The 27,014-nt window shown below is 42.7% G+C and overlaps 2 protein-coding genes across 7 annotated transcripts; one reads left to right on the plus strand and one right to left on the minus strand.

Moving 5' to 3' along the window:
• Positions 1–340: 340 nt before the first annotated feature.
• Positions 341–19,973, minus strand: trmt44 (tRNA methyltransferase 44 homolog). Of its 4 annotated transcripts, XR_003672140.1 has the most exons (14): positions 19,903–19,973; positions 18,009–19,590; positions 17,819–17,936; positions 17,502–17,721; positions 17,358–17,426; positions 16,900–17,007; positions 16,200–16,271; positions 15,411–15,517; positions 14,933–15,116; positions 13,901–14,249; positions 9,090–9,206; positions 8,156–8,439; positions 7,988–8,019; positions 7,654–7,948 (listed from the first exon to the last, which is right to left on the minus strand). XR_003672140.1 is itself a non-coding variant. In XM_028429160.1 (13 exons), exons 2-12 carry the CDS (start codon positions 18,343–18,345, stop codon positions 8,204–8,206), a joined length of 1,917 nt encoding a protein of 638 aa, XP_028284961.1. In that variant the 5' UTR covers positions 18,346–19,590; positions 19,903–19,973; the 3' UTR covers positions 341–434; positions 8,156–8,203. The 4 variants fall into 4 exon arrangements, 3 of the variants coding, with proteins under 3 accessions (XP_028284961.1, XP_028284960.1, XP_028284959.1); XM_028429160.1 differs by lacking the exons at positions 7,654–7,948; positions 7,988–8,019 and adding an exon at positions 341–434; XM_028429159.1 differs by having other exon boundaries at positions 7,654–8,019.
• tnk1 (tyrosine kinase, non-receptor, 1) lies at positions 19,560–26,507 on the plus strand. 3 transcript variants are annotated; one of them, XM_028429152.1, is made up of 15 exons: positions 19,560–19,825; positions 19,930–20,020; positions 21,527–21,705; positions 22,294–22,364; positions 22,451–22,642; positions 22,718–22,870; positions 22,951–23,228; positions 23,309–23,435; positions 23,560–23,706; positions 23,786–23,880; positions 24,146–24,430; positions 24,584–24,648; positions 25,121–25,563; positions 25,643–25,738; positions 26,181–26,507. In XM_028429152.1, the coding sequence occupies exons 3-15, from the start codon at positions 21,543–21,545 to the stop codon at positions 26,355–26,357; spliced, it is 2,292 nt and encodes a 763-aa protein (XP_028284953.1). In that variant the 5' UTR covers positions 19,560–19,825; positions 19,930–20,020; positions 21,527–21,542; the 3' UTR covers positions 26,358–26,507. The 3 variants fall into 3 exon arrangements, with proteins under 3 accessions (XP_028284953.1, XP_028284952.1, XP_028284951.1); XM_028429150.1 differs by having other exon boundaries at positions 19,561–19,825; positions 19,930–20,313; XM_028429151.1 differs by having other exon boundaries at positions 19,560–20,020.
• Positions 26,508–27,014: the final 507 nt, after the last annotated feature.

Raw genomic sequence — 27,014 nt, forward strand, 5'->3', positions numbered from 1 at the left:
ACATTTCTTTTGATTATCTATCTATATTTCTATTTTCCATGTTGTAAAAATGATGACAAAATGCTATCTTTGGATTTATATTTATAAAAAGTGGTAAAAACTGCAGTTCCTTATATGGCCACTTGAGGCTCACGCAGACCTCCATTTTGGTCTATTTTCTTTCATTTAAACTGTATTTCAGTTTCTGCATCCTGAACACATGCCAGCTGACCCATCACATATGGTCTTAGATCAACATACAGCAGACAAACATTGTGTTTTTACCCCACCGTATTGTTCAATGCATGTTTTAGAAGGTGAAATTGAAATACAGCAGCCAACTTACTCACCACTTAGGATCCTTTGATGAAATGATATCTGGGGGGAATCCCTGCAGCTTTTTGTAGACTCTTTCTAAAGTTCTGCATTCTTGTTGTGTCATAACTCAGTCTCCACTGAGGACAAAGAGAAAGAAAAAACTGATAAATATTATTTGAAAATTGGGACGCTAATATTGTGATTCTGCTTGAGTCTAGAACACAGGGTGCTTAAATATTTAACACAAATAACAAATTGAGGCGAAATAAGCTGCTAAAAAAAACAGCAATAGAAACAATAGAGAAAGTAACTGATAGTGTTAAATACATTTTGTGTTAATAACAGTGGAAATGATTTGAGGTAAGTAATCTTAGTTATGCATGATATAAATAAATATGGAAATATGAATAATTTAATAAATAAAATGCTATTAAATGCACAATAAATACAGTTAACATAGCCATCACTTAATGTTTACCTTTTTTACTAATGTAATCTAAAATATGTATTTATTGTTATTTAAATATTATTCTGTATTTGCATTTATTCCCTATGTTTTGTATTTTTTTCTGATAGAATTACAAAGTTTTGGATGACAAAAAAATTTTTATTTTTTTTTTTATTTTATTTTTTATGACTAAACTTCAGTTTTTGTGTTGGTAACTATTCACCTTTCCTGCTATGAAATAAAACTTCTCCTGAGCCAAGACTCTCATTTGACGTCCTCTTGGGTTTTTATGGAATAATTTTAACTGAGTTAAAAGACAGCAGGGGGCTCTTGTTCTGTATCAGTCCAAAAATTAATTTATCAAAGCTTCAAACTAAGAGATGACAAATGGAGCTCCGCCCCTTCATGTGGGGTTCATCATTAATTCAGAATCACGTTGCAATAATCAGTATGATTTAACTGATTTCACAGCTGGGAGCAGCCAATTAATCATTACGCTGGCAACGCCGCGGTGTAAAATTTTGTCGCTTGTCATGACGGGATTGATGCCACACTGGCAGATGCCATGACTTTTTTTTTTAGCTTGGCCCATGCAGTATTAACAAGTGTTACATAACCCTAATCAGAGAAGTAAAGCGAGGCTTTGAGAAACCTCCACACCAGCAAGCAATTTCTCGTTAATCTTTAATTAAGCATAAGGTGCAGCGTTGATTCGTCCTTTCTCGACGAGTTCTATTTTCAGCAGGCGTCGCCCACTCTCAGCCTCTCTGGGGAGGCGGAGGGAGCCTTTAAAAGCACAGAGGAGGCTACTAAACACTCCTGTCAAAGTGTGATTAGATTGAGGAAGCCCAGTTCAAAGCACATGCTTGTTTGAAATGTGGACGTGTGTGCTGGTTCACATAATGCTGCCTCACATTAAAGGTTCAGAGATGAGTGTTCTGATTTTTTTACCAGATTTTTGCCCCAAAAACACTAAAATCCTGTCACAGTGACACAAAGATACCAAGCTTAAAGTATAGCTGGAACCTTAGTGTCCACGGTCTGACTGAGCACTTTGGAAATGAGCTTTATTGCTTTCTTAAAGACTTAAATGAGAAGATCGATCTCATGTCTATGCATTAAGTTCAGAAGGTAATTTGGCTTAGCATACCACAGCTGTAGGGAGAACAAAATGGCTCTGTGTGCACATAAGAAAGTACAGAAGCATATAAAAAATTATTCTCAGAGAGCTGTGGATTCAACAGCAGCCATCACAAACAGCTCTGTAGACAGCTAGCGTATAGCTCACCTGCCAGTAAAACCCTATATTCAGAATAAATGGATGATGAATAGATGCGAGTCACTATCGGCAACAGGAAAAATATATCTGTGGATGCTCTCATTCATTCAGGTCATAGTCATCATCGGGGGGAGTGGCGAAACATCTTCAAAAACTCTTGGAAAAAAGCAACAGGAAAATAAAAATGAAACCAAATATTGCAGTACCTCGAATGGCCACTTGAGGGTGACTCTAAAAGTGAGTCAATCCCAAAGACCTCCATGTTAAAATGTTCAACTTTACAGCAGAAGTATAACCAGCATAAGCTTCAGCTCCACTCATGCTCAACCTCTCGGTTCTTTTTTGAAGCCACAGTGCCAAGATGGCGGCGGAAAGCAGCAGAACTCATGGCTGACATCAACATCTTCCACTATCGCACATAAATGATCATGTTCTTTTAGGAGTTTATGGCAATGAAACATTTGTGTTGTTGGATGTGTTGGTATAAAATCTTCATCAGATGTGTGTATATTGGTCAAAGGCAGCCGTGTGTGTGGTGAGCTGCCTCATGTTTTTACGGTTTACATCCAATCAAATGTGCACAATTAACAGTAGTTTTTGGTTTTCACGTACAATTTAAATTATTGTGTAATGTTTCAGTATGGAGTGGACAACTGATCTTCATCTTCAGTGAGACCGTGACTTGACAAGATACGTCTGGTTAACGGTGCATCAGCGGCTTTTTCTTGATCATATCAGACAGACTTAAGCGCATCTGTCAAAGCACAGTAGCCAAGTAGGCTCAGCTGCTTTTGTGCCATCTGGGTCACCCCGGCCTGTCGCCCATGGTAACGACACCCCCTCCCTGGTCTGCCTCTGTGGTAACCCCCTATTTTCACTTCACATCCGAGCTGCTCTTATGTTGGTCAGATACATTTTCCTTTTTTTTTTTTTTTTTTTTTTTATACATCAGTTTGTGAAGGCGAGTCGTGTCGCGGGGACTGGATGCTCACAGCACTTTCACATGATCATCAGCTAAAGGTGTGATGTCTCACTAAAAGCCGCTCTTTTCATATTAGGTTGCATCATGTTTACTGGAAACAGAAATTGAATGTACTATTGTCCCATGGGGAAAAAAAGATACAGTACAGTTCAGCACTACAGTAGTTAAATGACCAGATTAGATCAAGTGCTACAGGACTTTATGTCTAACACACGTGTGTTCATCCATCAGCAGCAACACGAAACCATCACTCTATCAATATTCATCAAGGCGCAGACTGTCCCTTTAACCAGAGTGTACACACAGCATTCAAAAAGAAACAAATATAACAAAAATAGAGCGATTAAAGATTTTTTTTTTTTAATTTAGTGTCCTCAGATAACACTGGGTATAATCTGATAAGACAAAATCTACATATTGATCTGATGAGCAGTGAAGGGAGGGGCTGTCTGGGAGAGTGGGAATACACATTCTGCAAGGGTTATATTAGCATTTCATCAAATATTCAGTGGATAAGCTTCAAATTTAAATCATCACAGCTTTTTTTTCTATATACTGTATATATAAACCTCACAGTGAAGATTGTATAAAATAAAATGAACAGAAGAGTTTGAGCAGAGGGTCCAGTATCTTCATATTTTCAGCAAAGCACTTGCTGTGTTCTAATTTTAACTGTATGTGTATGTTGGGTAGACGCCATGGCATGGCCTGCATGTGTATTGTGTATTTCCAGCTCTATGTGTTGAGAAGAAGAAGCGCCATCCACGCTTGGCGGCTGTCCGCCGTCGATGGCACGACACTTAAACTTCTTAAATTTCAAATAAAGTACATGTTGAATGGTGAAAAATGTCAAAACACACCCCACCCTCACTGTGGGGGTGGAGGGTAGTTCACACGGTGCCAGACAGAGCCATGGAGCACCAGCTGCAGAGGTAAACCCTCTTATCTCTGCACCTCAAGCAGGCCTGAGTAACTCAGGTGATGAGGAGTGTGCAAGGGGAGCCAAAGCAGGTACGGTGTGATGCTCTGAGGGAGTAAATACACACTTTATCTGCTGTGACCATCCACGGGTCAGCTTTGACATATTGATTTAAGGATGAAATATTATCTTATCATAGCTAGAAGTGGAAGAGGATTTTAGGCACATGGAGTCAGTTGGAAAATCATTTTTTTTTGTCAGAAAAGTTCTTCTTAAAAATACTAAATGTGGTACGATATCCAGGAAAACTGCCCTTCAAGCACATTTTATGCATCATATATCAAGACTGCAAAGCAAAATCTAAACATAACATGACTTTTATGCAATCTCATCACACCAGGATTTTAAAAATGTAGCCATGGAAACAGTTTTAACCAGATTACAGATTGATGCATGCCCTGCGTTAAGAGTTATTGTGACTATGACTAGGGAAGTATTGTTCTCTAATGTATTGAAATTATAATATAAAACATTTGTGACGAATCAAAATGAGCAGAGACTTCAGCGGTATACATGTTTCTGTAAACAAACTGACAACCAGCAACCAAATGAACAAGCAGTGTAAAAAAAAAAATGTCTACCAGCCTTCCTCCACTTCAGCACATTAGCACACACATCACATGACATCATCACAACAAATCACCCTGGATATCTTGTTAATCTTGTTAATTTATAATCACAGGTCAGAGTCGTCTGGGATGAGTAAGCTGTTCTCCCACGGTGTGACTTAGTCACATGAGTCACCCAGTTTTTATGGAGAGATGCTGAATATTAATGCAGCAGCTTAAATAACATCAGATGGGAGACACGTGGAGCTAAAGCTGATCATTATAATAAAAACAGCCATCTACATGTATTACTACCATTAGCAATGATAAGGGATATGAGGAGATTATCTATAGTTTAGTGAGCACACATTAGCATTGGCTAACAAGCTAACAACCTACTGTATGTGAGTGTCATTTCTGATGTTATATTGTTACAACTAGTTACAGATAATGTTAAAAAAAAGAAGTTACAGGCTCATGCTGGAGCACATCCTTCAAATTAAAAGCACATACAACAACTTCCAATGCAGATAGTGAGACACACAGAGACCATCCGAGGAGAGTGAAAGCCTCCCAATCCTTACACAAGTACTGGCCCAAAAATAATGTAAACACTCCTATCTCTGCATAAAACTCACAAATAAAATAAAACTGAGGGGAAAAGGAGGCTTTTCTAAGGCATCCACAGTCAAACAAAGGAATTCATGGCTGTGACAGCTGTCACCATCAGAGTCCTACTTGGTTCGCTTTGCTGAGGGAGACTTCTGTTCATCCCAAATAATGTCTGAGAGACGCTGCCTTACATGGAGCCCCCATGGTGCCACCATGAATAAAGCATGAGGGAAACACAGGAAAAGTTGATGGCTTAGGCAAAAAGATGCAGCCACTTCTCCACGACCTAGATTTCAGACGTGTGGAGTATTTTTTTGGGCTGTGTTCTCCTTTGTTTACCTTAACCATCTCTTGATTTATTCCTCAGAGTTGATGGACATCGTCCAAACACTACGAGGACAGAGTCATATATGGATAAGAATAATCCTAATTGTTGCAAAGAAACGTGAGAAAGACATGGGGCTACTGTTCAGTGTCCTTTATCTTTCAAAGGAAACCGTTTGTTTACATATTTTGCATAGTTTGCCACTGGAACGACCCCAGCAATCTGCTTTCTGGAAACCATGTAGACACACACAACCCTACTCTCCTGCATGACTGGTTTCTACACATGTGGTTAAAAGCTCCAAAAAAAAATCAAAACTGAGACTGGAGTGTGTGTTTTTTAACTACAATTTCCAATGTCAAGAATTAACAGATACACTTTGCTTTTAAAGGGGGAAAGAAGTCTAAAACTTTACAGCACTCTAAATCCTAACAGCTGCCGGGTAAAAATCATCATCTCCATGCCAACCGAGCAAACCCAAAGCGCCGAGAAAAACCTTGAGATGCGACTAAAATCTGTGAAATGGTGTTTTAAGTGCTTCCCTTTTTGGAGCTGAGAGGACCAGCATGTAGTCACACTTTATATTAAAAGGTATAAAATAAAGTTTAGTACCCGGTTTGCTCTGAAATCAGCCAACGCTGTGTCATTTTTTTCCTCAACAAAACTGAAAGTGGCGTTTAATGGAGGAAATTGTACTTTATTCTAATTTTTTAGAAAACCTAACCGAAATTCTAACATTAATCCCAACATTCATTAAAAATAGCAACTTAATGCATCATGAACAATTGACCATTCGCTAACATTCGCTACATGTTAGCGAATAAGGTGAGTGTGTGCACAAACAGCAGCAGAGGAGGTCTTACAACATGTAATTTTCTCTGTTTAACTAAATCAATAATTAAACCATGTGTACACATGTTCTGAGCTAAGATATCAGATTTGGTTTTTGGCTCAATGATGCATGCTTCAGCAGGCTTCCTATGAAGTATGGGTCTGCTTTGGATCTCCTCCTCTGGTCTCCAGGGCAGTGTTGTGGCATAAACACAGCAATAAAGCTGGCTTATTCAACAGCAGCGGTCAGAAGGCAAAAGGTCACGGCTACAGCATCTGCAAGTGTGTGTGTGTGTGTGTGTGTGTGTGTGTGTGTGTGTGCGCGCGTGTGTGGCAGGGGAAGAGGCAGGTGGACGCCTCCGCTCCACACATCACACTCCACAGCAGTTAAATATAGGGCAGCGGGTCAATTGGATCGGATGATCTTTGCAGACTTGGAGTATTTCCATGAAGTGATTGCATCCAGGAAGTGTAATGACACTGGGGGGTGGGGGTTGGGCAGGAGAAGAAGAAATGTTTAAAACAGGCCATTTAAACCCACACATAGCTCTGCACATAATGACAGAGTGCTGTCTGTCACAACACAAACACACAGTCGAACCGTCGCTTATATCAAAATGGCCTTTCATTAGAAAATTATCACAGATTCCTTCTCTTCCTTCCCATGGTCACGACGATGGAATGCATGTACATCTTCATCAATATTCCGCGACACAGCCGCTGAGCTCCAGAGAGCATGTGGGCATCAAGTGTGCTAATATGTAACTAACCTTAGGATGTCCCTATTAAGCACAGTATGGATTTTTGTCTTCAGAGCAGCACAGAATGCAGGTTTTAGTGCCGCTCCAATGCTCCAACGGCCAGCTGATTGGACGTAATTGGCTTTTAAAGGGACATTTCAATCATATGTTGAGGAAAAGGCCGAGAGAAGACGGTCAAAGACGGGGAAAACTCATACTTCTTCCATTGGCAAATAAGCTTTAAACTACACCTACACCACAGTCTTAGCATGCTTGGCATGTGCTGACCAATGACTTCAAATGTCTTGAAGTCTTATTTAGCAACTTTTAGCCATCTTAAGACACTGATGGTAAAAACCATTAGTGTCATATTAATGTTGAGTTATTGCATGTCATAGACTTAAAAGCTTGTGCTGGCCACACACACCGTATTACAACATCAAACTAAATCATGTTCAAAAACCCATCGACTTTGGAACAAGGACACCGGAAATGGCAGAAATCTGACAGAAATGATGTCATCAACATACCAAGTCTTTATTTGACTGCAAAGTTGTCTTCAGTACATCAATGATTTGATTTTTTTGTCACATGAACAACCTGAGATGCTCGTCTCTTTGTGTTGCTGCAGTCCCCCCGGGAGGGCCTTGCTGTCTCTGACATTTGAGCCACGGGATGATGGCACAGCACCCATCTAGAAGGGGGAGGACTCACGGCTCACCCCTCCACCGCTGCCAACAAATAATTCATACTGCTAACATTTACTTTGTTCAAACGCTGTCCGGCCTTTATCCGCCGCCCTGTCTGTGAACCTCAAAGTGCATGTGAGGTGAAAGAAGTGAAGTAGACGCTTTTAAGAGTTTTGATGCACCAGAGGAAAGTAAAGTTGGATGTTTGGAAAATCCACGGTAATCTTTAGATAAATAAAGATGCAGCTTAAATCCACTTGATACAGTCGAAAAGGTTCCATAAAGCCGGCTTGTTAAAAAGATTGAAAGAAAGATAAAGGAGTCTTTTAAATTAAACGTGAAACCTTACCAACTGAAACTATACCAGGAACCGTCACATTCTGTGATTCCCAGAAATGAGGTAAAGATGCATCAATAAAACTCACGCTGCTTCGAGTTCCCGCTGCTGAACTCCACTGCCCACAGAAATCCAATCAAAAGGCATTGTTTTGTTTTAACTTCTTCAGAGGTCTGGTTGAGGGTCGGAGGTCATCTGGTCCGTGGGCGAAGGCGCAGTCCTCTGCCTGCAGGGGGCAGCCTTGAGGATGATGCGTGTGAAACCAGCAGAGACGAGTCTTCAGGGCACCGGGAGCGACAGGCTTTCTCTTGGCATCTGTCTTTGAGGACTTCCTGTCCCTCCCGTCTCTTATGTAGACTCTCCCTCCTTCCACTGAGAGAGAGACAGAGAGAGGCAGCGATACAATATCTTTAAAAATAAAGTTACAAATACATCTTTTCCCTGTTCAGCACCAGAGTAGAGAATATATTTCAGGCATTGACGCTCCCTGAAGTAAACAACCTGCCGGTTTTCTGCAAGACAATAATAGCCGAGTGACAGTTTGAGCATGCTAAGAAAACTCTCCTGCTTAAATCATCAGAACATAAGTTAGAAAATTGCTTGGTTTTTTTAGGGTGAAGGGGAGGGGTGTGCACCTTTTATTAGATTACAGTGGAGCTATGACAGGAAATGAAGGCACCGCCAACCACCAGGCTACCAAGACAACCAATATGCTCTGCTGCGATATAAAGTTTAAAGGTGTGAAGACCCACAAATCTTCAGGAACGGGTGTGTTTTGACCACAATGGCATTGTCGGACAGTGTACTCCATTTTCACCACATCCGTGACACAGTGCTCTGTCAGAAAAGGGGCGTGGCCAGCAGCAGGACATTCATATTTAAGCTACAGACGCATAAACAATCTCGCTGGAAGAATACAGAATTTGTGACAAGACACCTTGGGAAGAGACTTGGGAATATAATGTGACATTTAAAACTACAAAAAGTCCTCATGACTGTTTAGAAGTGTGCTGTCGAACTACCTCTAAAGACTTGATGGTTGTTCTTTAGGAGCGTCTGAAGGCCTCCACACTCTTTCTTCAGGAGCTGCAGGGTTTCCTGCTCCAGCAGCCCGGCGACCTCGCTCACAGAAAGGCTGCCTGAAGAGGAGGTGGAAAAAAAAAGGATGAAAGATAAAGAGCAACAAAGAAGCAGGAGGAGGTCTATCGACGTTACATCCATCAATATATTAACACGCTGCTTCAGGCATGCACAGAATTCATTTTTATCTGCCATTTTAGACCAGGAAAGAAGCAGCTGATTGGCCCGAGTCGATGTTAGAAGCTGCTTTACAGAGCGGCAGAGAGAAGGTGATCAATGCTGTATAAGTAGAGAGGAAAAAAACACTTCAGTCACTGTCTTTCAGTGTTAGTCAGGGCTGTGAAGTGTGCTCAATTAAAGCTGCTCCGACAAGCTGTCAGAGCAAGCGACGTGCATTTCACTGCTGCTTCTCCCAACTGCCGCTTGAGAGCGTGAGTCATGGTCGTCGCCCTCCTCCTAACTGGAACACGATTTTTCAGAGCCAAACAAAAAGAGGAGGGTCACTGAAATATACAAGCTTAGCAGGCTGTAAGCAGATGAATGACTTACACCCTTTGTGTTCACAGCACTCCACCTTTTGCTCTGTTTCATGTGATTTCTGGTATTTCTGGCTTTGCCCTTTCCCCTCCCTCCACAGAGGAGAATTCAATCAGTGCTGACCTTTGGTTTATACAAATCTTCCTCCTCATTTCTCCGACATATTGGAGGGACATGCCACATGATTTCTAATGCTCCTTTTGTGCTGCTTCATAACAATATTTGACCTAAATCTGCAGACATCTTCATCATCATACTTGTGCACCAAATTTCACTTCAGGAAATCCCTGTTGGTGTAGAGATTATTGAATATGATTAAAAAAAATAAATAAAAACACGCACCGCCTCTGATTAAAATTCAGTAACTATGATAGTTGTCTTTCCTGCCACTGAAAATAATAATAAAAAACATATTGTCCACCCGAAAACATCCTAAATTTAGATAGTCAAGTTGCTGAGCTAATCCAAAAAATATGCAACACACTCCCACATTTGCAGACACTTGCACAGCCAAACTCGAGAGTGTGAAACCGGGCAGACCGTCAGCCTATAGCTCAGACGCCAGGGAGCTCCAGGTCTTAATATAATATCAATACACCGTTTAGAGCTGCCCTTTACGGCCCCCGATGTTAATGGGGATTAATAGGAGAAGGACGGTATTGACGGAGCAGATTCTGTTTGGACTAAGACCAGCCGCAGACGATTATTAATGGCTTGGCATGACGTACAGTTGGACTTGTTTAAAGCTGAAAGTCCCCCCTTGTGCCAGGATTGATTGCTTGTTGTGGAGGATTGTTGTTGCTGCTTAAGCCAATTCAGAATCAGCCTGATTGCAGAAAAATTAGTGCAGAAACTGGTGAGTGGCGGATAAAACAACTTTAAGCCGAAGCTCAGCTGGAAGACGTGATTGCTTGTATTATTTATTCGCCAATTACTTTCAGGGGAGGTCACAAGATTACACAACATGGTTTTGTTTTTCCTTTGGCCATGAAGTAGTGATTTGTTTAACCCTTTATAGGACTCACACACAAGTGAGAAAAAGTTCGTAAAAAAGTTTAGGCCAACATTGGGAAACAACAAACAAGCAACTGGAACATACGCAGGAGAGGCAGTTGGAGAAAGGATCGGTCATTCAGCTAAGCAAACCAGCGCACAAGACAAAAAATGTACCAACAAAACTAAAAAAAAAACAATGGATACACATAATTTTACAGTGAAAATGAAATCTGCGATGAAGAAACAGCAGATCAACCAATCCAAAAAACATAACCGCAGTCTAAAATACTGCCACCTGCTGGTGTGGAGAGGCATTTCCGCTAATCTCCGACATAAAGGAAACATGCTAGGTGGTAGTACGGTGTGTTTACTTGCAGCTTCTGAGCCCCAGTAACTGGTTCTTGTAGCCAATAGTTTCTGGATTTTGTTTATACACAATGACAGATATTATGTGAGCAACTTAGATTAAACAAAACCAGGGTGAATATGCTGTACCAAGTCAATATACTAGACAGTGGGAGAGTACCTGCAATAGAATTTATAATTTTACTTTACTATACTAACCCTTACCAATGTTGTATTTATTCTCTAAAATACAAAATACAAAATGCTTCCATTTCCATTATGATCAATATATAAATAGGTTTAGTCAGAAAACCCAGTTTACAGAAACCTAATCGGTTCAGTTTAGTAGAAAGCAGACTAATGAGAGCTGCAGATATTCTGTCTGAGGCACATAAAGTGTGATGGGAGGCTTTCACCTGTTAATAACTGCACTCGCTCTCACCCACCCGCCCCTTCCAGGCAAGCTGTTTCTGATCTGCACAAAGGAGCTTTTACCGAGTCGACGCTCAGCGTGGCAGAATAAAACGCATGTCGGATGTACAGCTGCACACACATTGTCAGCCTCAGCACGGTTACATAACTACGTGAGCCCAGTCAGCAGAGCAGCATGCATGAATTAGCAATGCGCTTGAAAGTTACAGTCGACGGCTTCACGCGTCAACACACTACTGAGATCCAATTCAGAGCACAGATATCAAGAGATATCAACAGCGTGCAGAGCTACTTTAAGGACTTTCTTATCACTTTCACATACAGAGACGCGTATTGTATATTTTAGTTTCGAAGATAAATAAAATGTATTTTTATAGCTTAAAATTAGAGACAAATTACAAAAGAAGCCCTATTATCGAATTTACTTTACTATAAAAATATGTATAAAAATATATCAAAAAGTGTGCTTAGTCTTCAAAAATGCATTAAAAATGACATGAAACTAAATACCATAGCCCTTCCGATGACACTGAGGCCCTTCCTGATCCGTTCACCATAGGCCGTCTCATCCTGATTTTACCCTTTGTTCTTACACAGCAGATAACTGCTAGGAATACCTCAATACAAATGCATACTCATGCATAAATCATAGGCGGTGGTGCATTATTCATCCAGTCATCTCTATACAGAGTTACAGTCTCCCCTTATTCGCCCTCCCTCATGTTTTTACCTCTAATTTCAGCTCTGACACCCTGACAGGGAATTTTCTGTTTTTAATCATAGTAGTCTTCATGTCCTTATCTCATTCGTATTGTGTGTGTGTGTGTGTGTGTGTGTGTGTGTGTGTGTGTGTGAGAGTGGCAGCAGGGGAGCCGAGACACTGACAAAGGTGATGCGTGGGCGGTGTGATGTGGTGTGCGTGTGTGTGGCGTGCAGTGCAGGAAGTAGCTGGCGGAGGGTGAGGTGCAGAGTTCAAAAGGGGCGTCGCGTGGTGTCATGAGGCCCCGCTGACTGATGCCGAGAGGGGGACAGGGTGGTGATGAGCGAGGTGGAGGTTTAGATAGGACGATAAGAGACGGGCGGTTCAGGCGGCAGGCGATGCCGACGTGCCACAACGGAGTGAGAAATATATTTTAAGGTACTGACGAAAAATGTGAGACATGATTCATTTGTGTTGCTTTGGAGGTGTCGGGTTACGACTGTGCTGCCCTACAAAGGAAGAACAATCCGGGCAAAATGACAGCAAATTGTGACACATACAAAAAAATTATATACCATCACGTGCACAAGTGCCAACAACGACAAAAAAAGGTGGTTTTGCAGGTGTTCAACAAACAATGTTGATGACTCATTCTGCACTAAGGGGGTGTGTATTAATTTGGCATCCAATGAAGCACCTTCCAGCAATGCACTGTCAGAGTGTGGTGGGCGGAGCCTGGCAAGCCACTGGTTGGTTATTGCTGCCTTTAAGGCCCCGTTCACACTGGGGAAAGTCATTCCAGCTAGAGTAGGATTGAGCCCAGACAGCCTTTAAGCTGGATGCGTTCAGACCTATTTTCAAATCTGGCTAGCACACACTTGTGTCCGCACTCAATCCGGCTTCATCCAGCGTGTTTGCGGTCCTCCAAACCACTACGTGGCGCCTCGTAATATACAGAGTCCATTCAGGCCCCGGTAGGACCGAGTGTGCGCATGCGTCGTGCGTTTTTTTGTCCCGTGTCGAGCCCCGTGAACCGGAAGTAGCACGCCGCTAGCCGGATTCGCTAGCCACATTTGCGTTCACACCTGAGCCACATTTGAGCCGATGATTGAAATCAAACTGGATACTGCCGGATTCGAGGTGTTCACACTCAGAAAAAAAACACATCTGGACAGGAATTCTGCTTCAACCAGATTTTTTTCCCCAGTGTGAACGGGGTATTAAATACACAGATTCACAGATGTGTCCATCAGATACAGTTTGGAAACAATATTCTGTATCAGTATGTATCTGGGTCACATGGGGTTCCTCCACTGCCACGCTCGTTTAGGAGACAAGCTGCAAATCCTGTCAAAGTCAATTAACTCGGACCAGAGAAGTGTATGTGAGCACAGATTATTTCACACCACTAGATGTTGTGAAGTTATTCATTTTAGAAAATATGCTGTCCCGACAAACCTGTCAAGAACAGCTAGTTAGCTTAGCCACACAGAAAGACAATCACCGTCTCTTAATTATGCTACTTAGCATCAGTGTTAGCACTTTTCTTTCTTATCTTGTAGGCCATGTTCATTTTTTAACAGATATAGTACCTTATACATGTCATAAATGACAATATTAGCTACACAAATGTTAAAAAAATCTGTTTTGTAACCATTAGCCTGGTATCTTTAAAACAGAAGACCTGTTTGTTTATTTTGTTTATCTCTTTTTATGGGGACTGTTGATGTTTTGCTCGTTTACCTCCTTGGTTCCACTCACTGCTGGAGCCTCCGCTGTCAGCCACGGTCATTCCCAGAAGAACGGTTGCAACCTGCAGGACGACGCCGTCAACGAAGTCCCGCGAGAGAGTCGCACAGTTTCGAACCATTTCAACCCTGTCTCGGGGCTGGAACCCGGCTCCCCAAGAGTACCCGGGGGCCCCGTCACTGTCTGTGTTCCCATGGCAACAGTCCATGTCTTTTCTGGTGTCTGACCTTTGAACCGCGACCCCACAGGCAGTCTGGCGGCTCTGGATGTAATGAGATCTGCGCTGCTCTGCCTCAGCCTCGTCGGGTGGCAGATAGCTTCTTGACTTTCCAATCAGACACACCTGCAGGATGAAGAAGAAGGATGCCAGAATGACTCCCATGGGTGTCTGGAAGGGGAAAAACTCAAAAAGTGACAACACTCTGTTAAGAAAACATGTCAAAATGACACACATAATGCCGGATATATGTGCGGATTTAAGAAAAAATGTAACATTTGGCTTTTTTATGTTAAATCAGCTATTAATTGCTTCTGGCTCTGAAACAAACCTCCCTCAGAAGACGCTAAAGACGTGATTTATTTATGTTTGTCCACACTAAAAAAGCCCAACTAGAGAGGAGGCCAAGACACACAGCTGACTTCATTTCTTAACCATCCACTGTGTCATAGTCTTATGTGTGTTAGGAATTATTGTGGTAGATTTATTACCAAAACAATCTATTGTGGGTGTAAAATTTGAAGATATGGTTGCTTACTGTGGCATTCTGGGAAATGTAGGCTCCAGAATTTGAATAGAAAATAAAAATAAAAACATCTTGGGGACTGCTGCTTATTAATTTTGACCATTTTTTGTACCTATTCTAAAGATGTGTTCTTTTCACTTGGACTTTGATAGCAGAATCGGATAAAAATGAGAAGTCAGGAGAAGCTCAGCTAGTCCTCAGAGACATGATTTTAGAGGATGAACGAAGGCCGAGACAACTCATATTTCTTTACTGCAGTTGCCTAATATCTTAGACCTCCTACCCTTTTGGTGGACGGTATTCTTAGGCAGTCCTCCTCCGTGTTGAAGCCACAGACTTGGCTGACCTCAGTGATGAAGTCGATGTATTCCTTATACTGAGACTTCTTACTCTGGCGTCTCTGGTATTTTCCACAGAAGTCAAAGAAACAGCAAGGGAGGACAAAGTAGCGGCTGGAGTAAGACGACCTGCAATTTAAAAAAAGGAAACATCATTATTTTATTTAATGCGTCACAGACGTTTATTTTGTAACATTGTGAAACTGGAAGCAATGAGGTAGTTAGTCGCACACAGGGGAAAGCAGATTTCTCACCTCAGGCTCAACATCGCCATCAGGTGGCCGCTTCAATAACAACACATTTACATGGTGACAAACACACATATTCACACATCATCCCCCCCTGCCCATAATGTTATTCTGAATCTGAGAGATCAGCTGGCACTCGAGCAGCAAAGAGTGATTGTGTCTGCTGATGACTCGCCTGGCTGCTATAACAGGGATCCACGGTGTGAGCTCGTCCGAGTGGTTCCCAATCAGCCAGTCTGTACCCGGAAATAAGAAGCTCTCGCTGGGAGTAATTGCCTTTTCCTGAAATAGCAAAGACCCAAAAAGCACAAGAGCTCCTTAGAGCGGGGGAAGATGCACACAGGCATGATTTAATTCACAATCACTTAATGGAAAACTTTCTTATCTGCTCAAACTTTTATCATACTTAACCACAATAGGTGTTAAGAAACAGTTCAACAAATGATATTTTAGACCAAGAATTTATGTAAACCCTTTCATAACTTATAAACGCAGAGAAGCCTGTGAGGTTCGGAGGTTCTTTTTTTTGTTTTTTTGTTTTTTTTTTATTTTGACTGAGTACAGCGGCCCCGGGGGGGCCCAAAAAGATTGTTCTGCCACATCCGCTCTGCTGAAAATCAGTCAATAATAGATGACTTGAAATGGAAGCAGTCAACAGCTTGTTGCCAAATGAGCATCAGAAGCCAGAAGGCAGATAGCAAAGAGCTGTGTGTATGAATTCAGCATTAACCTCCTGTGTGGTCGTAGCGTTTCTGTAGCTTCATGACTGAAAAACACGTTTTTACATTAAGCCCTTTTTAAACGAAAACGTAAAAGATAAAAAACTGAAAATATACATCAATGATGTGGTGTTTACAAGGTGTGTTATGGTCAAAAATGCATTTAAGGGTCATGAGGGCATCTGCAGACTGAGCATGCGATGACTAAAAACCTGAACATGTTTACGCTCAGTCTTTATGCTCACCTCCAGCTGAGTCTGTGGACCATACATGTCCCAGATCCTCCTCCTCCGAACATCGATGCCCTTTCCTGGGTGCTGCAACACAACACAGCATGACAGTCATCTGATAATTGCCTTTCGGACTCATTCACACCCTGACCACTCTGTGTAATTTCAATCGGCGTCACACTGCTGTAGATCTAACAAATCTAAAGACATGGCCATCCCACCCCCCCCGCCCTCACTTGGACTCAGCCCCCATGTCATTGATTAAGCTGCCAAGATGGGCTGTGAAGAAGACAGCGTTTAAGGTCAGGGCATTTAGGAGGTCGACCAAAATGACATCCTTGTTAATTGTAACATTAAATGAGCAGTGTATATATATATATATATATATATATATATATATATATATATATATAAAAGATTGTTTCACACTAAATCAACCAGATTGCAGAAGCATCACAAACTACACTACTCAAGAGTCCCACTTGAGGCCAGCTGTAAAACTGAGTCACCTCCCATTGACGTCCATGATAAAATGTCCTGCTCATTGTTTGGATTGGACACTCTCACACTCCCTAAACTTCACCTACACCCCTCAGATCCACCCACATTTTTCTTCTTTGCCCATGTTTGGACTAGCCTAAATGGTAAATAAAGCGATCTCCATTCAAACTACTGATGATTTTGGTCATCACTTATATTGATTTGTAAAACTTGCCCCTTCATTTGTCAGTATATGAACCAGAAGCCCGTTTCCACAGCCGAGATCCACAAAGGACTGTTTGTCGGTCAGACTCTTCTCAGCTCTCTCCTCGGCCCACAGCACCTGCAGCCAGAGCAACAGACACTTAGCACATAGTCAGGGAGCTTTCGATCAACGTAGTAAAATCCAAGCTACATCTACAGTGCGATACCTGCTGGTGCGGACACCTTTTCATCTGCCTCTAGCATGACATATGGATTGATTCACTGGGTCAAAACCATTTTTTACACTCACATTGATTGACCCAGCTTTAGCTGACAACAACATAAGAGTTGTGTTTACCTACATGTACAGGTATGGGCGTGTCTGCAAACCACATAAAGTGGCCTTCAAGAAGAATTCAAGCATTACACTATTCCATCTGACTCACAAAAATAACTGAGCTCAACAATACAAAGCTTCTTTGAACTCACCAGGAGATATGTAGCAATAGCAACATCCTCATACACAAACTTCTCAGGGTCGGTAACCTCAGGCCAAACCTGGAGAGGAAAAAAAAAACATCACATCACCTTATTTCACCTTTGACACTGCTCACAGCATCCCCCTTTCCTCACCTTCACCATAGCCTTGTACTTCTCCTTCAGCTGCTGGTACATGACGCTGTACTTCTCCACTGGCAGCAGAGACAAGGTGCTCCTGAACTCGCTGCTCTTGCACTCAGTCGCCCAGCGCACCAGTTTAGGCAGCAGATCAGAGGACAGCCAGGGCAGCTTCGGATAAGCAACACCATCGGACACCCATAAATCTGTGGAAAGCACATGCAGCTCCAAAACCCTGCAGATTAGACAGGAGTCCTCTGTAAAGGGCTAAGAAGTAGGACATAAACAAAGATATGAATCTCACTGGTGCATATGACCTTTTTGAGACTCACCACTCCTCACAGTCCTGACTGCAGAGTTGAATCTGATAAATATTGCCCTTCTTTAGAGACACTTTCCCTTCAGCATCCTCCTCAAATGGAATAAATGTCACACGTTGCCTGTCAAAGTCTGCAGAAAACAAAAACGTGGCTTTAAAGGGTACAGAACTGATACAGACTTTAATTTAAACCAAGCTCTCACCTTTCAGTAGAACTTCTTTGTGCTGGTTTGTCCCATAGGAGTTGACTTTAGGAATAAATGTCCTAACACTGGAGGACCAGGGTTTGTCCTGTGCGTGTGTTTGTGCAGGTGAAAGCTCGCTGTTCAGGAAGAGTAAGACATCTTCACAGACTTCAGTGTTACCCAGGAGCCGCAGCAGCTCCCCTCTGTCCACATCTTTGCTCTCTGTCTCTTTAACTCCACAAAGACGCTTATTGACAACATGAGGTTTCTTTACCCAGACGTCCACAGCTGACCAAAAACCTTCAGGGAGAGTCTTACACTCTCCTGGAAACTTTACAGCGCAGAGTTTTGGCATACTTGAGCATCAGACGTGGCGAGCCATGTGTTTACGATCACTGGAGGGAGTTCCGGTGGTTTGTGTTTTCAAATGTCTATGTTAAATATATAAAAAAAAAGATCGTCTGTGAAAAATTGGATTCTAAACGGCTTAGAATAGTTTGCCGAATTGTTCTTGAGCCTAAATATCAGATATGCGGCTTCTTTATCATTTTTTGATACTGATGTGTCGCCGTGTGATGACGTATACAGGCTCCAAAGAAGCAATATCACAGTCAAGCAGTAGAGGGCGCTGTTGTCACTATTTGGAATAAATCAGCAGAACAATCTGATTCTTTTATTTTATACACCAGGTTTAATTTTGATTTGTCTGCTTTGTTGTGTTTTGTTTTGGCTTATTTTTCTTACTTATCTAAGTTGTCAATAATAATAAAATAGTATAGCATAATAATAATAGCCAACTTTTAAATTAATAAAAAGTTCCTTAGTGTTGTACTCATTATTCTTCTGTCATCTTTCATGTATCTTGTCCCTTTTGTTCCTCTTTCATTCATTTCATAAGCGGCACTATAACTTAACAACAATTGACAGAGTGGATATTTACAGACACGACCCATCCCTGAGGCAGGAGCGGTTCGTATGCCTCATATATGCGTGTGAGAGTTATCATGTTTCTCTCTGCTAATTCACATAGCCACAGTGATTCAAACTCAGCCAGGCCTGTCTCTCACTTACAAAACACAAACTGTAAACTGACACTAAGAAACTGTCTGTGTTTGGAGACAACTGTAAAATGTAAACCTCCATTCCACACATTTCTTATTGGCCCTGGAGCTGATCCTGGTTGTTGTCTAAATACCCATCCAGTAGGTTAAGGATGACTTCAGTTGTGACTTGCTCATTTAATTCATCACTTAGTCATCAATTGTGTTTGTTATTAGTTGTATTGTGGGTTAAATCCATAACATGTGATGAAAACCAACATACTCCAGGTCACTCTCAGTCATCACACCACCGGTTTGACTCCTCGGCCAGTTTTAAGTGCATGAAAGAAAAGAAAACAGACCTCTCTGAGGCCGCTCCTCAGGGTCCTTTCAAAGCCTGAAATCCTTTGTGTGTGTTGAGTAACTCAGGCAGGGAGGAGTGACTATGTCTAAGTGATACTGTACCAGGAAGTGCAAAGTTCAGGCAGTGCGTCCTCCACTGTGCTGCCTGATTTGCAGTCAAATGAACAGCCACTTGTTGGGTTAAAATCCCGTCAGACCTGTTTAGCAGCATTACAAATGGAGGAAAGAAAAAAAAAAGGACAGAGACAGAAATCCATTTACCGCTCTTTGACTCATTGCTCATGGCAAGTTTCATCTGAGTCACATGGAATTATGACCAAAAGGGGAAAATTAATAATGTGTTTTTCAGGCTATAATTAGCACAGCAGACAATCAATAAACAAATAGCATTGTAGCAGCAACAAAGCAAAATGTAATGTGCTGTAAATGAAGGTGATGACTTTATTGTTATTCAAATACCAGTTATCAGTATACCAGTTCATGGCCTCATAGTGCTGGTTGTTTGTTACCTCTGCTGGTGACTGGTCTCTCTGCAGGTTTCCCTCCTGGTGAAAGCTCAGGTGAGATTACTGAGGAAGAGGTGTGGTCCTGAAGCGGAGGCGGAGACTGAGGAGCAGAAACACACAGGTACATGACACTAACAGCGCTGGGACACCAAAGATCCAACAAAAAAAAATACAGACCGCGGGTGGATTATTATGAGGTGGGAAAACCTTGGATCTATCGCATGGTGACTTTTAGAGGAGAGGTGGTGGAAAACAGGAGTTTTCAGACAGGATTGAGATTTGCGTGGAAACCCTCCGTGGACGTCGCTGCCTGCTGGAGGTTTCAAAGCCGACATGGATCACTTGTTTCCGGGCGTGTGTGTGATTAAAAACTAGCTGTCAACAAACCGGAGGACTGAATCGTTTCGATTAACGGTAAATATCGCAGATTATTTATGTCAGACTGTGGAAATAATGTCCGAAAGAATCATTAAATGATCATTTGTTTTCTACACTTCATTTCTTCGGGGTTTATTTACAAATCATGACCTGTAGGCTGCATAAGATTCCATTAAACTACATTACATATCTATACAATCTCTTTTTTTCCCCATTATTCAGCTGTGACAGGAAGTATGCAGCCTGCTCTGTGATCAATTGCTTGATTGATCTTAGCCAGAGGAAGCAGTGTAAACAGATGCAGATGTACTGATGTGGGCCTGTTTTACAGGTGACTGATCAGCCACATGAAGACATTAAATAAATAGGAGAGTGCTGGTCACACATGCCATCACGCTGAGAGGCTTTTTCAGTAGCTGTGCAGGTTAAAGATTCATCACTGTGTACATAGAGAGAAGACGACCACAGGGCTGCTTGTGTGTTATTGAATTTTGCCTCATGCATACACAGCTTTAGCTGCACATACTAATTGGAGCAAGCCTGGGCTGGTTACGCTCCTGATGTATTTGGTTTCTTAATCATCTGAGACTTTGTGTTTAATTTTTTTTTCTTCCTAGCTTAGCTGACAGGGAGAATGTTCCCTGACTCATACCTGCCGGGCCTGGTGTGCTGATAAGCAGCTGATTTATGGCACTATAACTCTTGACAGTAGGAAAGGAAAGAATCCGCTGAGTTTTACTTTTATTTTACTTTTTTAACAAACAGGGAGCTTAAACCACTCAGAGCAGCAATCTGCTTCTGCGAGCACTCAGTATTCAAAGCCATGCTGCTGTTTCAACACACAGTATCACTTCAGTAGTTACATAAATACTGTGAGAGGAGGATCCGGTCTGACTGGTGGCCCTAAACCACCAACAAGCTAATGTTTCCACCTCTCAGCTGTTCACAGTGCTGCAGGAGTCTCTGCAGGGTTGTTGTGGTTCAGTATGAGTCAAAGGTCTTCAAGTCCCCACTTCATGATCAGGAGCTCTTTCTCCCACCTGTCTCTTTTTCACTTTACAGCGTCTGCTTGTTGTCTTTCCTGCTCTAATGTTACTACATTTGCATAAAAAGCTGCATACAAATTCAGCTATGCCCCACCAGCAGCTCATTCCAAAGGTCTCCCTGGTAACCTGGGGGGGAGGAATGGGTTTGGTTGTGCATCTATAAAGTGGTAATGTTCTGCATTTTGAACCTTTGACCTCCACAGGCGGGTCGGCCGGGTCATGCTGATGGACCAGGACACTCAGTGGCTGTACCAACTCCTGGCTGACGTCCAGTTGGAGAAGTTCTACTTGCGAGTCAGAGATGGCCTCAACATCACCCGCATCGAGCACTTCGCCTACGTCAAGGAGGCCGACCTGGAGCAGATAGGCATCAGCAAACCCGGTGAGGCTGATCGTTCGATCGTTCGATCCTTTGATCATTCACACTGTGGGGAAATCAACAGAGAGGGCGGAGGGGGGGGGGGGATCCCCACTCGGGGATAAATATAGGAATTTGGATTCTGATAAACTGACACTGTTTACCTAATCAATAAATTTATATTATTGATAGATATATTTGCATTAATAGTTTGAGAAAAAATTACAATATGTTTTTTTTTATGTAATTTTTAATAAAAAACGACTAAATTAGCTCACTAGCTAACACTAGCTACAATTTTAGTTTGCTAACACGTTTTTAGAGATGAGGAATGAACTGATTTTACATATAGAGAGAATCTTTCTTATAAACTCATATATTACATTTTAGCTTGCACATTCTGTACATACATAAAAATAACGTATTGTTATGCCGTCTCAGGGCCCAGAGATGTATTCAGTTACCAAATACCAGAGTGTCATCTGCACAGCTGACCTGCTAAATTAAAGTGGCTATGTTTAATCTTTTGTTTAAAGTCTTTTGTGTGGGATGTTTCCTTTAAGCACTCCTGTGTGTGTGCAGAGATATTAATGACTTTTTCTTTTATATTAGCACAAAGAAGATTGTGGGATGCTCTGAAGCGCTACAAAACCTCCTCACGTCCACGCTCGTGGATGACCAAGGTCTGAAAACAGTTCTACAGTTCTACATCAGCAACCAGAGTTGCTTTCCTTTTTTTTTTTAATGATTTATTTATCAATCTGCACAGGTGTTCAGCGGCCGTAGTCTGGATGGGGGGGAGCAGTGGAGCGGAGGCGGCTCCGGTCAGGGCCAGGAGGGCGGCAGCCGGGCCCTTCCATCTTTAATCCAAGACAGTGAGCTGATCTTGGGAGAGAAGTTGGGCTCTGGATCCTTCGGGGTGGTGAAGAGGGGAGAGTGGCACACACCTACTGGAAGAGTGGTAAAAGACGATCTTTCTTTGATACTTCTGTGACACCTGTTGCATCTCTGACCCTCTTTGTGTACCTATCCTCAGCTGCCTGTCGCAGTGAAATCACTGAGGAGCAGTTTGTCAAGGCAGACGGACACGCTGACGGACTTCCTCCAGGAAGTGACCACCATGCAATCCTTAGACCACCCAAACATCATACGCCTCTACGGTGTGGTGCTCACACAGCCACTCAAGATGGTAAGCAGATATGATGAGTCAGTGTTTTCTAACAGTGATGTGTTTATGAGCTGGGGTAAACTCTGTGTGTCTTTCTCTAGGTAACAGAATTGGCCCCCTTGGGTTCGCTCTACGACATCCTGCGCTCTCGTCAGTATGAGTACCCGCTGCTCCGCCTCTGGCTCTTCGCCACCCAGATTGTGGCAGGAATGGAGTACTTGGAGACGAGGAGGTTCATTCACAGAGACCTGGCTGCCAGAAATGTGCTGCTGGCATCCAGGGAGATGGTGAAGATCGGGGACTTTGGTCTGATGCGAGGCCTGAGCCAAGAGAGGGATCACTACGTCATGTCAGCACACAGGAGGATCCCGTTCGCATGGTAGGAGCTGTTTAAGCAGGAGGTGCTCCTGAAGTAATAACACTTCAAATTCTTATCCATCCTTCTTTTGTTTCTTGCAGGTGTGCACCAGAGAGTCTTCGTATCGGCTCTTTTTCCCACTCCTCAGATGTCTGGATGCTTGGTGTCACCCTGTGGGAGATGTTCACGTACTGTGAGGAGCCGTGGTTCGGTCTCTCGGGCCGGCAGGTAAAGGCTTGTCAGCATGATGTTGTTGTACACGTGCCTCTGCGTCTTTGGAATGTGTGTCCCCACCCTTACGGTGTCTTTGTGACTCAGAGCTTTAGCATCGCTGACATTTTACATTCTCCAGATTCTGTGGCGCGTGGAGCGAGAGGGTGAGCGTCTGGAGAAGCCGCCAGACTGCCCTCAAGAACTGTACGCCATCATGAGGAAGTGCTGGGCCTGCAACCCTGTTGACAGACCCAGCTTTACCCAGCTCACCACCATGGTGTCAGAAGTATGTGAGCACCTATCAGAGTCTTGAAATCATGCTTTGTTTGTCTATTTTTTCCTCATGTCTCTTTCTTCCTCTGCAGGCTAAACCAGCAGAGGTGCAAGCAACAAGAGACTTCTCTGAATCCCGAAAACTCACACTTGTGGCCAACGACCTTGTGACCGTCATCGACCACGGGTGGGTGAGAGGAGGGCGGGTTAATAAGAAAGAAGTTCAGGCAGCATAATAGGCCTTTGTTCGGATCAAATGGGTTTAAATCAGCCCACACAAAAGTGCATTCCAGCTCTAGTCCTCCTGCTTTGTTTGATGAATGAGTCTCGCAGCTATTTCTTTCATGGTGTTTATTTAATCAAACAAATCTGTGTTTAAGATGACTTTCAGTGGTTTTATCACTTCCTCTGTTTGGCTTTCTAACCAGATCTTCTCCCTCTTTCTTTTCCAGTCTGGAGCTGAGTGAGTGGCGAGGTCAGAACCAGAGGACGCTGGCAGTCGGATGGTTTCCCGCAACGCTCACTGCACCACCACTCTCACCTGCTGCTGCTGCTGCTGCTGCTGTTGCTGTTGTTGTTTCTCCTCCTCCTGTTCCCACTCCTTCCATTAACTCTGGACCTAACATCCCTGGAAGCCCTGCCCTCATCTCACCCCCACTGAAGGGCAGCCTGCAGCACACCGGGCACGGAGACATCCACCCCGACCGCTGCTGGGGAACACCGGAGAGCCTGGAAGAGTCAGTGAACCATTTACCACATTTACTGTTGCAGTTAATAATCACTGATCAAAGTTTTGTTGTTGTTGTTGTGGTGGTGGTGGCGCAGCAGTGAAGCTTCACCTGCGGTCAGTCAATGCATTCTCTAACTCTCATGTGTTTACTGTTGTGCAGCAGCGGCAGCTGGCGGCCCAGCCAAGCCAGGGAGAAGGAGGGATCCAACCTGCAGAAAATGGCAGGTAGGAACCAAAGATGAATTGGATCATTTAATTAATTTTCTTCTCTTTTCTGGTAACCTGCTGTATACCTTTATATGATGACAAAATCTGTTTGGGATTATCAGAATTTTATAATAAATATCCTGCAAAAACAATTACAATATTCATTTTAAGTATAACAATATATGTCTATTGGCTAATCTTTGTTGTTGGATCTTCATCTATTAAAATATTTATAGAAAATTAATAAAAATAAAATAAATAAAATAAAATAAAACAAAAATAAATTTAATTTGACACAATTCTTTTGATTTCTTGATCGAATGTGATATTTTTACTTATTGTTGTATTGTTGGTTAGAAAGTACTGTACTTCACTTCACATTTCTCCAGTCTGCCCCCTGTTGGCTTAAATAGGAAGCTTGCAAAAGAACTTGCCTGGTTTGTAGTGTAACACTTAACTGCATTCATAAATTGTTGCTCTGTGTCTTCAGGCATGTCTCGGAGCCTGGAGTCCGTCCTGAGTGGACATCGGCCGCGGGCTCACACAGTGGGGATGGTCAGAGTGGATCAGCAGGGCAGACTCATGCCTCCTGTGATGGCAGCTCGCAGCGTGGTGTCGCAGCAGGATCCCCGACGCTTCAGCGAGGCCAGCATCGCCCCACCTCCCAGGCCGCCACCCCCCAACCTGAAACGCTTGAACATGAAGGTCCAGAGAAGACCTACTACCCAACCGGTGTCTGGCACCATGTGGCCTCCGCAGATGCCTGTACAACCTCAACCTCAGCCCACACCTCATCAAGGCAGCATCACAGGCTCCAACCTGGCAAAAATGGCACAGTTGGCACGCTCTACGCCACAGCTGGACGAGTACACAGACAACAGAGAGAGAAGAGAGAAAACGCCTCAGAACATAAGAGACAGTCTCATATCAGAGGTAAGTGTCTCACTGTATGATGCTTTTTACCCCTTCATGAAACATTGAACTGGATTAGAAGACTCCGTGCTGTGTTCAGGTGATGGAGGCAGTACACGGAGTGACCATTGAAGAGGTTCATAATGCACTCCAGCGGAACGAATGGAACCCAGTGAGGGCGGAGCAACAGCTCAAGGTCGGACCATCCTTAGTGGTATTTTTCATGGTGTTGGAGCCGAACAACCAGAGCACACTGTGCCTCCTTTACTTCCTGCTTTACAGGAAACATGTAAATGATTAGCTGTTTCAATTTGGTTACATTGGGTCATTTAAAGGTACAGTACGCACAAAACATGTGATTTATGTGTGAACTGTCCCTTTATTTTTTTATTTTCTCAGTTAGCTTCATTCCCTTCAAAGCAAAAATAGATTATTTACAGCTCACCCACAACCCCACTCACAGCCATGTGGCCTCCAAGCTTACATTGAGGGCAGTGCAAATGTCAGGCTATACATGGCACCGTCCATACAGGCACCATTTACATGACCTGGCCCCCTTTAGAAAGCAGTTTGACCTCAAGTTTTATGTGAGCTTCAACAGTGTTATGACGTCTTCTTGCTGGTTTTTGTCTCCACAGTTGGAGCAGCTGTACTCATTGAGCCTCTGCTCCAAAGAGGACTGCGTAAAAATCCTTAATCGGTACCAGTGGAACCTGCAACTGGCCAGCCGGTACCTGATCCGATGGTCCCGGGATGACAGGCTCATCCCAGGCGAGCGGGAGCGACCCGTGGTCAGTGCAGAGCGACGAGTCTAAAGGACATTTTAGCCAAGTAGTTTTATCTTTATGACTTTTTGTTGTTCATCAATAGGACTGCAGCATATGAAAGTAAATAAATAATGAAGTGTAAAACTGTTTTTTTATACTTTAAAAATAATTATCCAGCATGTTGCCGGATAATGTGTTGCATGCAAATACATCTAGTGTCTCGATGAACTTGTACATACTGTATTTGATAATGTTTTGTTGAATAAACTTGATGAATTCCCATGTAAACATATAAAGTCATCCCTGTTTTATTGAGAAAGTCCACCACATTTATTTCCTGTGAGTTTTCATACTACAAATAGCAATTATTCTTCAGCACTGAAGTTGCATTGTGGGAAATATTGACACTAGTATGAAGAAATATCAAGTTAATTGTTGTTTCTTTAAAACGCCAGTGTGAACATATTCCAAAATGTTCACAATGACAAGCCGGATAAGCCACTTATATGACATCTTGTTGATTCCTGCACAACACAAACCACAGATTTACACTTTATGGGAGGATTAACTTATGAAGCTTCTCCCAGGAGGAACGGATGGACATGTGCAGACATGCTCTTGAATATTTTTCATCTATTTCTCACATGCTTCCAGCAGATGGAGCAGTAAGGTATCAATTCTCTGATCACCGTGCCGTCTTCTTTT

The sequence above is a fragment of the Parambassis ranga genome, chromosome 18 (genome assembly GCF_900634625.1).
Source record: "Parambassis ranga chromosome 18, fParRan2.1, whole genome shotgun sequence".
NCBI classification, from domain to species: Eukaryota; Metazoa; Chordata; class Actinopteri; family Ambassidae; genus Parambassis; species Parambassis ranga.

Coding starts and splice junctions, on each gene's coding strand:
- trmt44 (XM_028429160.1), bottom strand. CDS start 18,345: ATGCCAAAACTCTGCGCTGTAAAGTTTCCAGGAGAGTGTAAGACTCTC. Junction 15,518..16,199: donor GTCCACAGACTCAGCTGGAG/GTGAGCATAAAG, acceptor TTGCTATTTCAG/GAAAAGGCAATTACTCCCAG. Junction 9,207..13,900: donor CAGTGAGTGGAACCAAGGAG/GTAAACGAGCAA, acceptor CCTCCTCTTCAG/GCAGCCTTTCTGTGAGCGAG.
- tnk1 (XM_028429151.1), top strand. CDS start 21,543: ATGCTGATGGACCAGGACACTCAGTGGCTGTACCAACTCCTGGCTGAC. Junction 22,871..22,950: donor TCACACAGCCACTCAAGATG/GTAAGCAGATAT, acceptor GTCTTTCTCTAG/GTAACAGAATTGGCCCCCTT. Junction 25,739..26,180: donor GGGCGGAGCAACAGCTCAAG/GTCGGACCATCC, acceptor TTGTCTCCACAG/TTGGAGCAGCTGTACTCATT.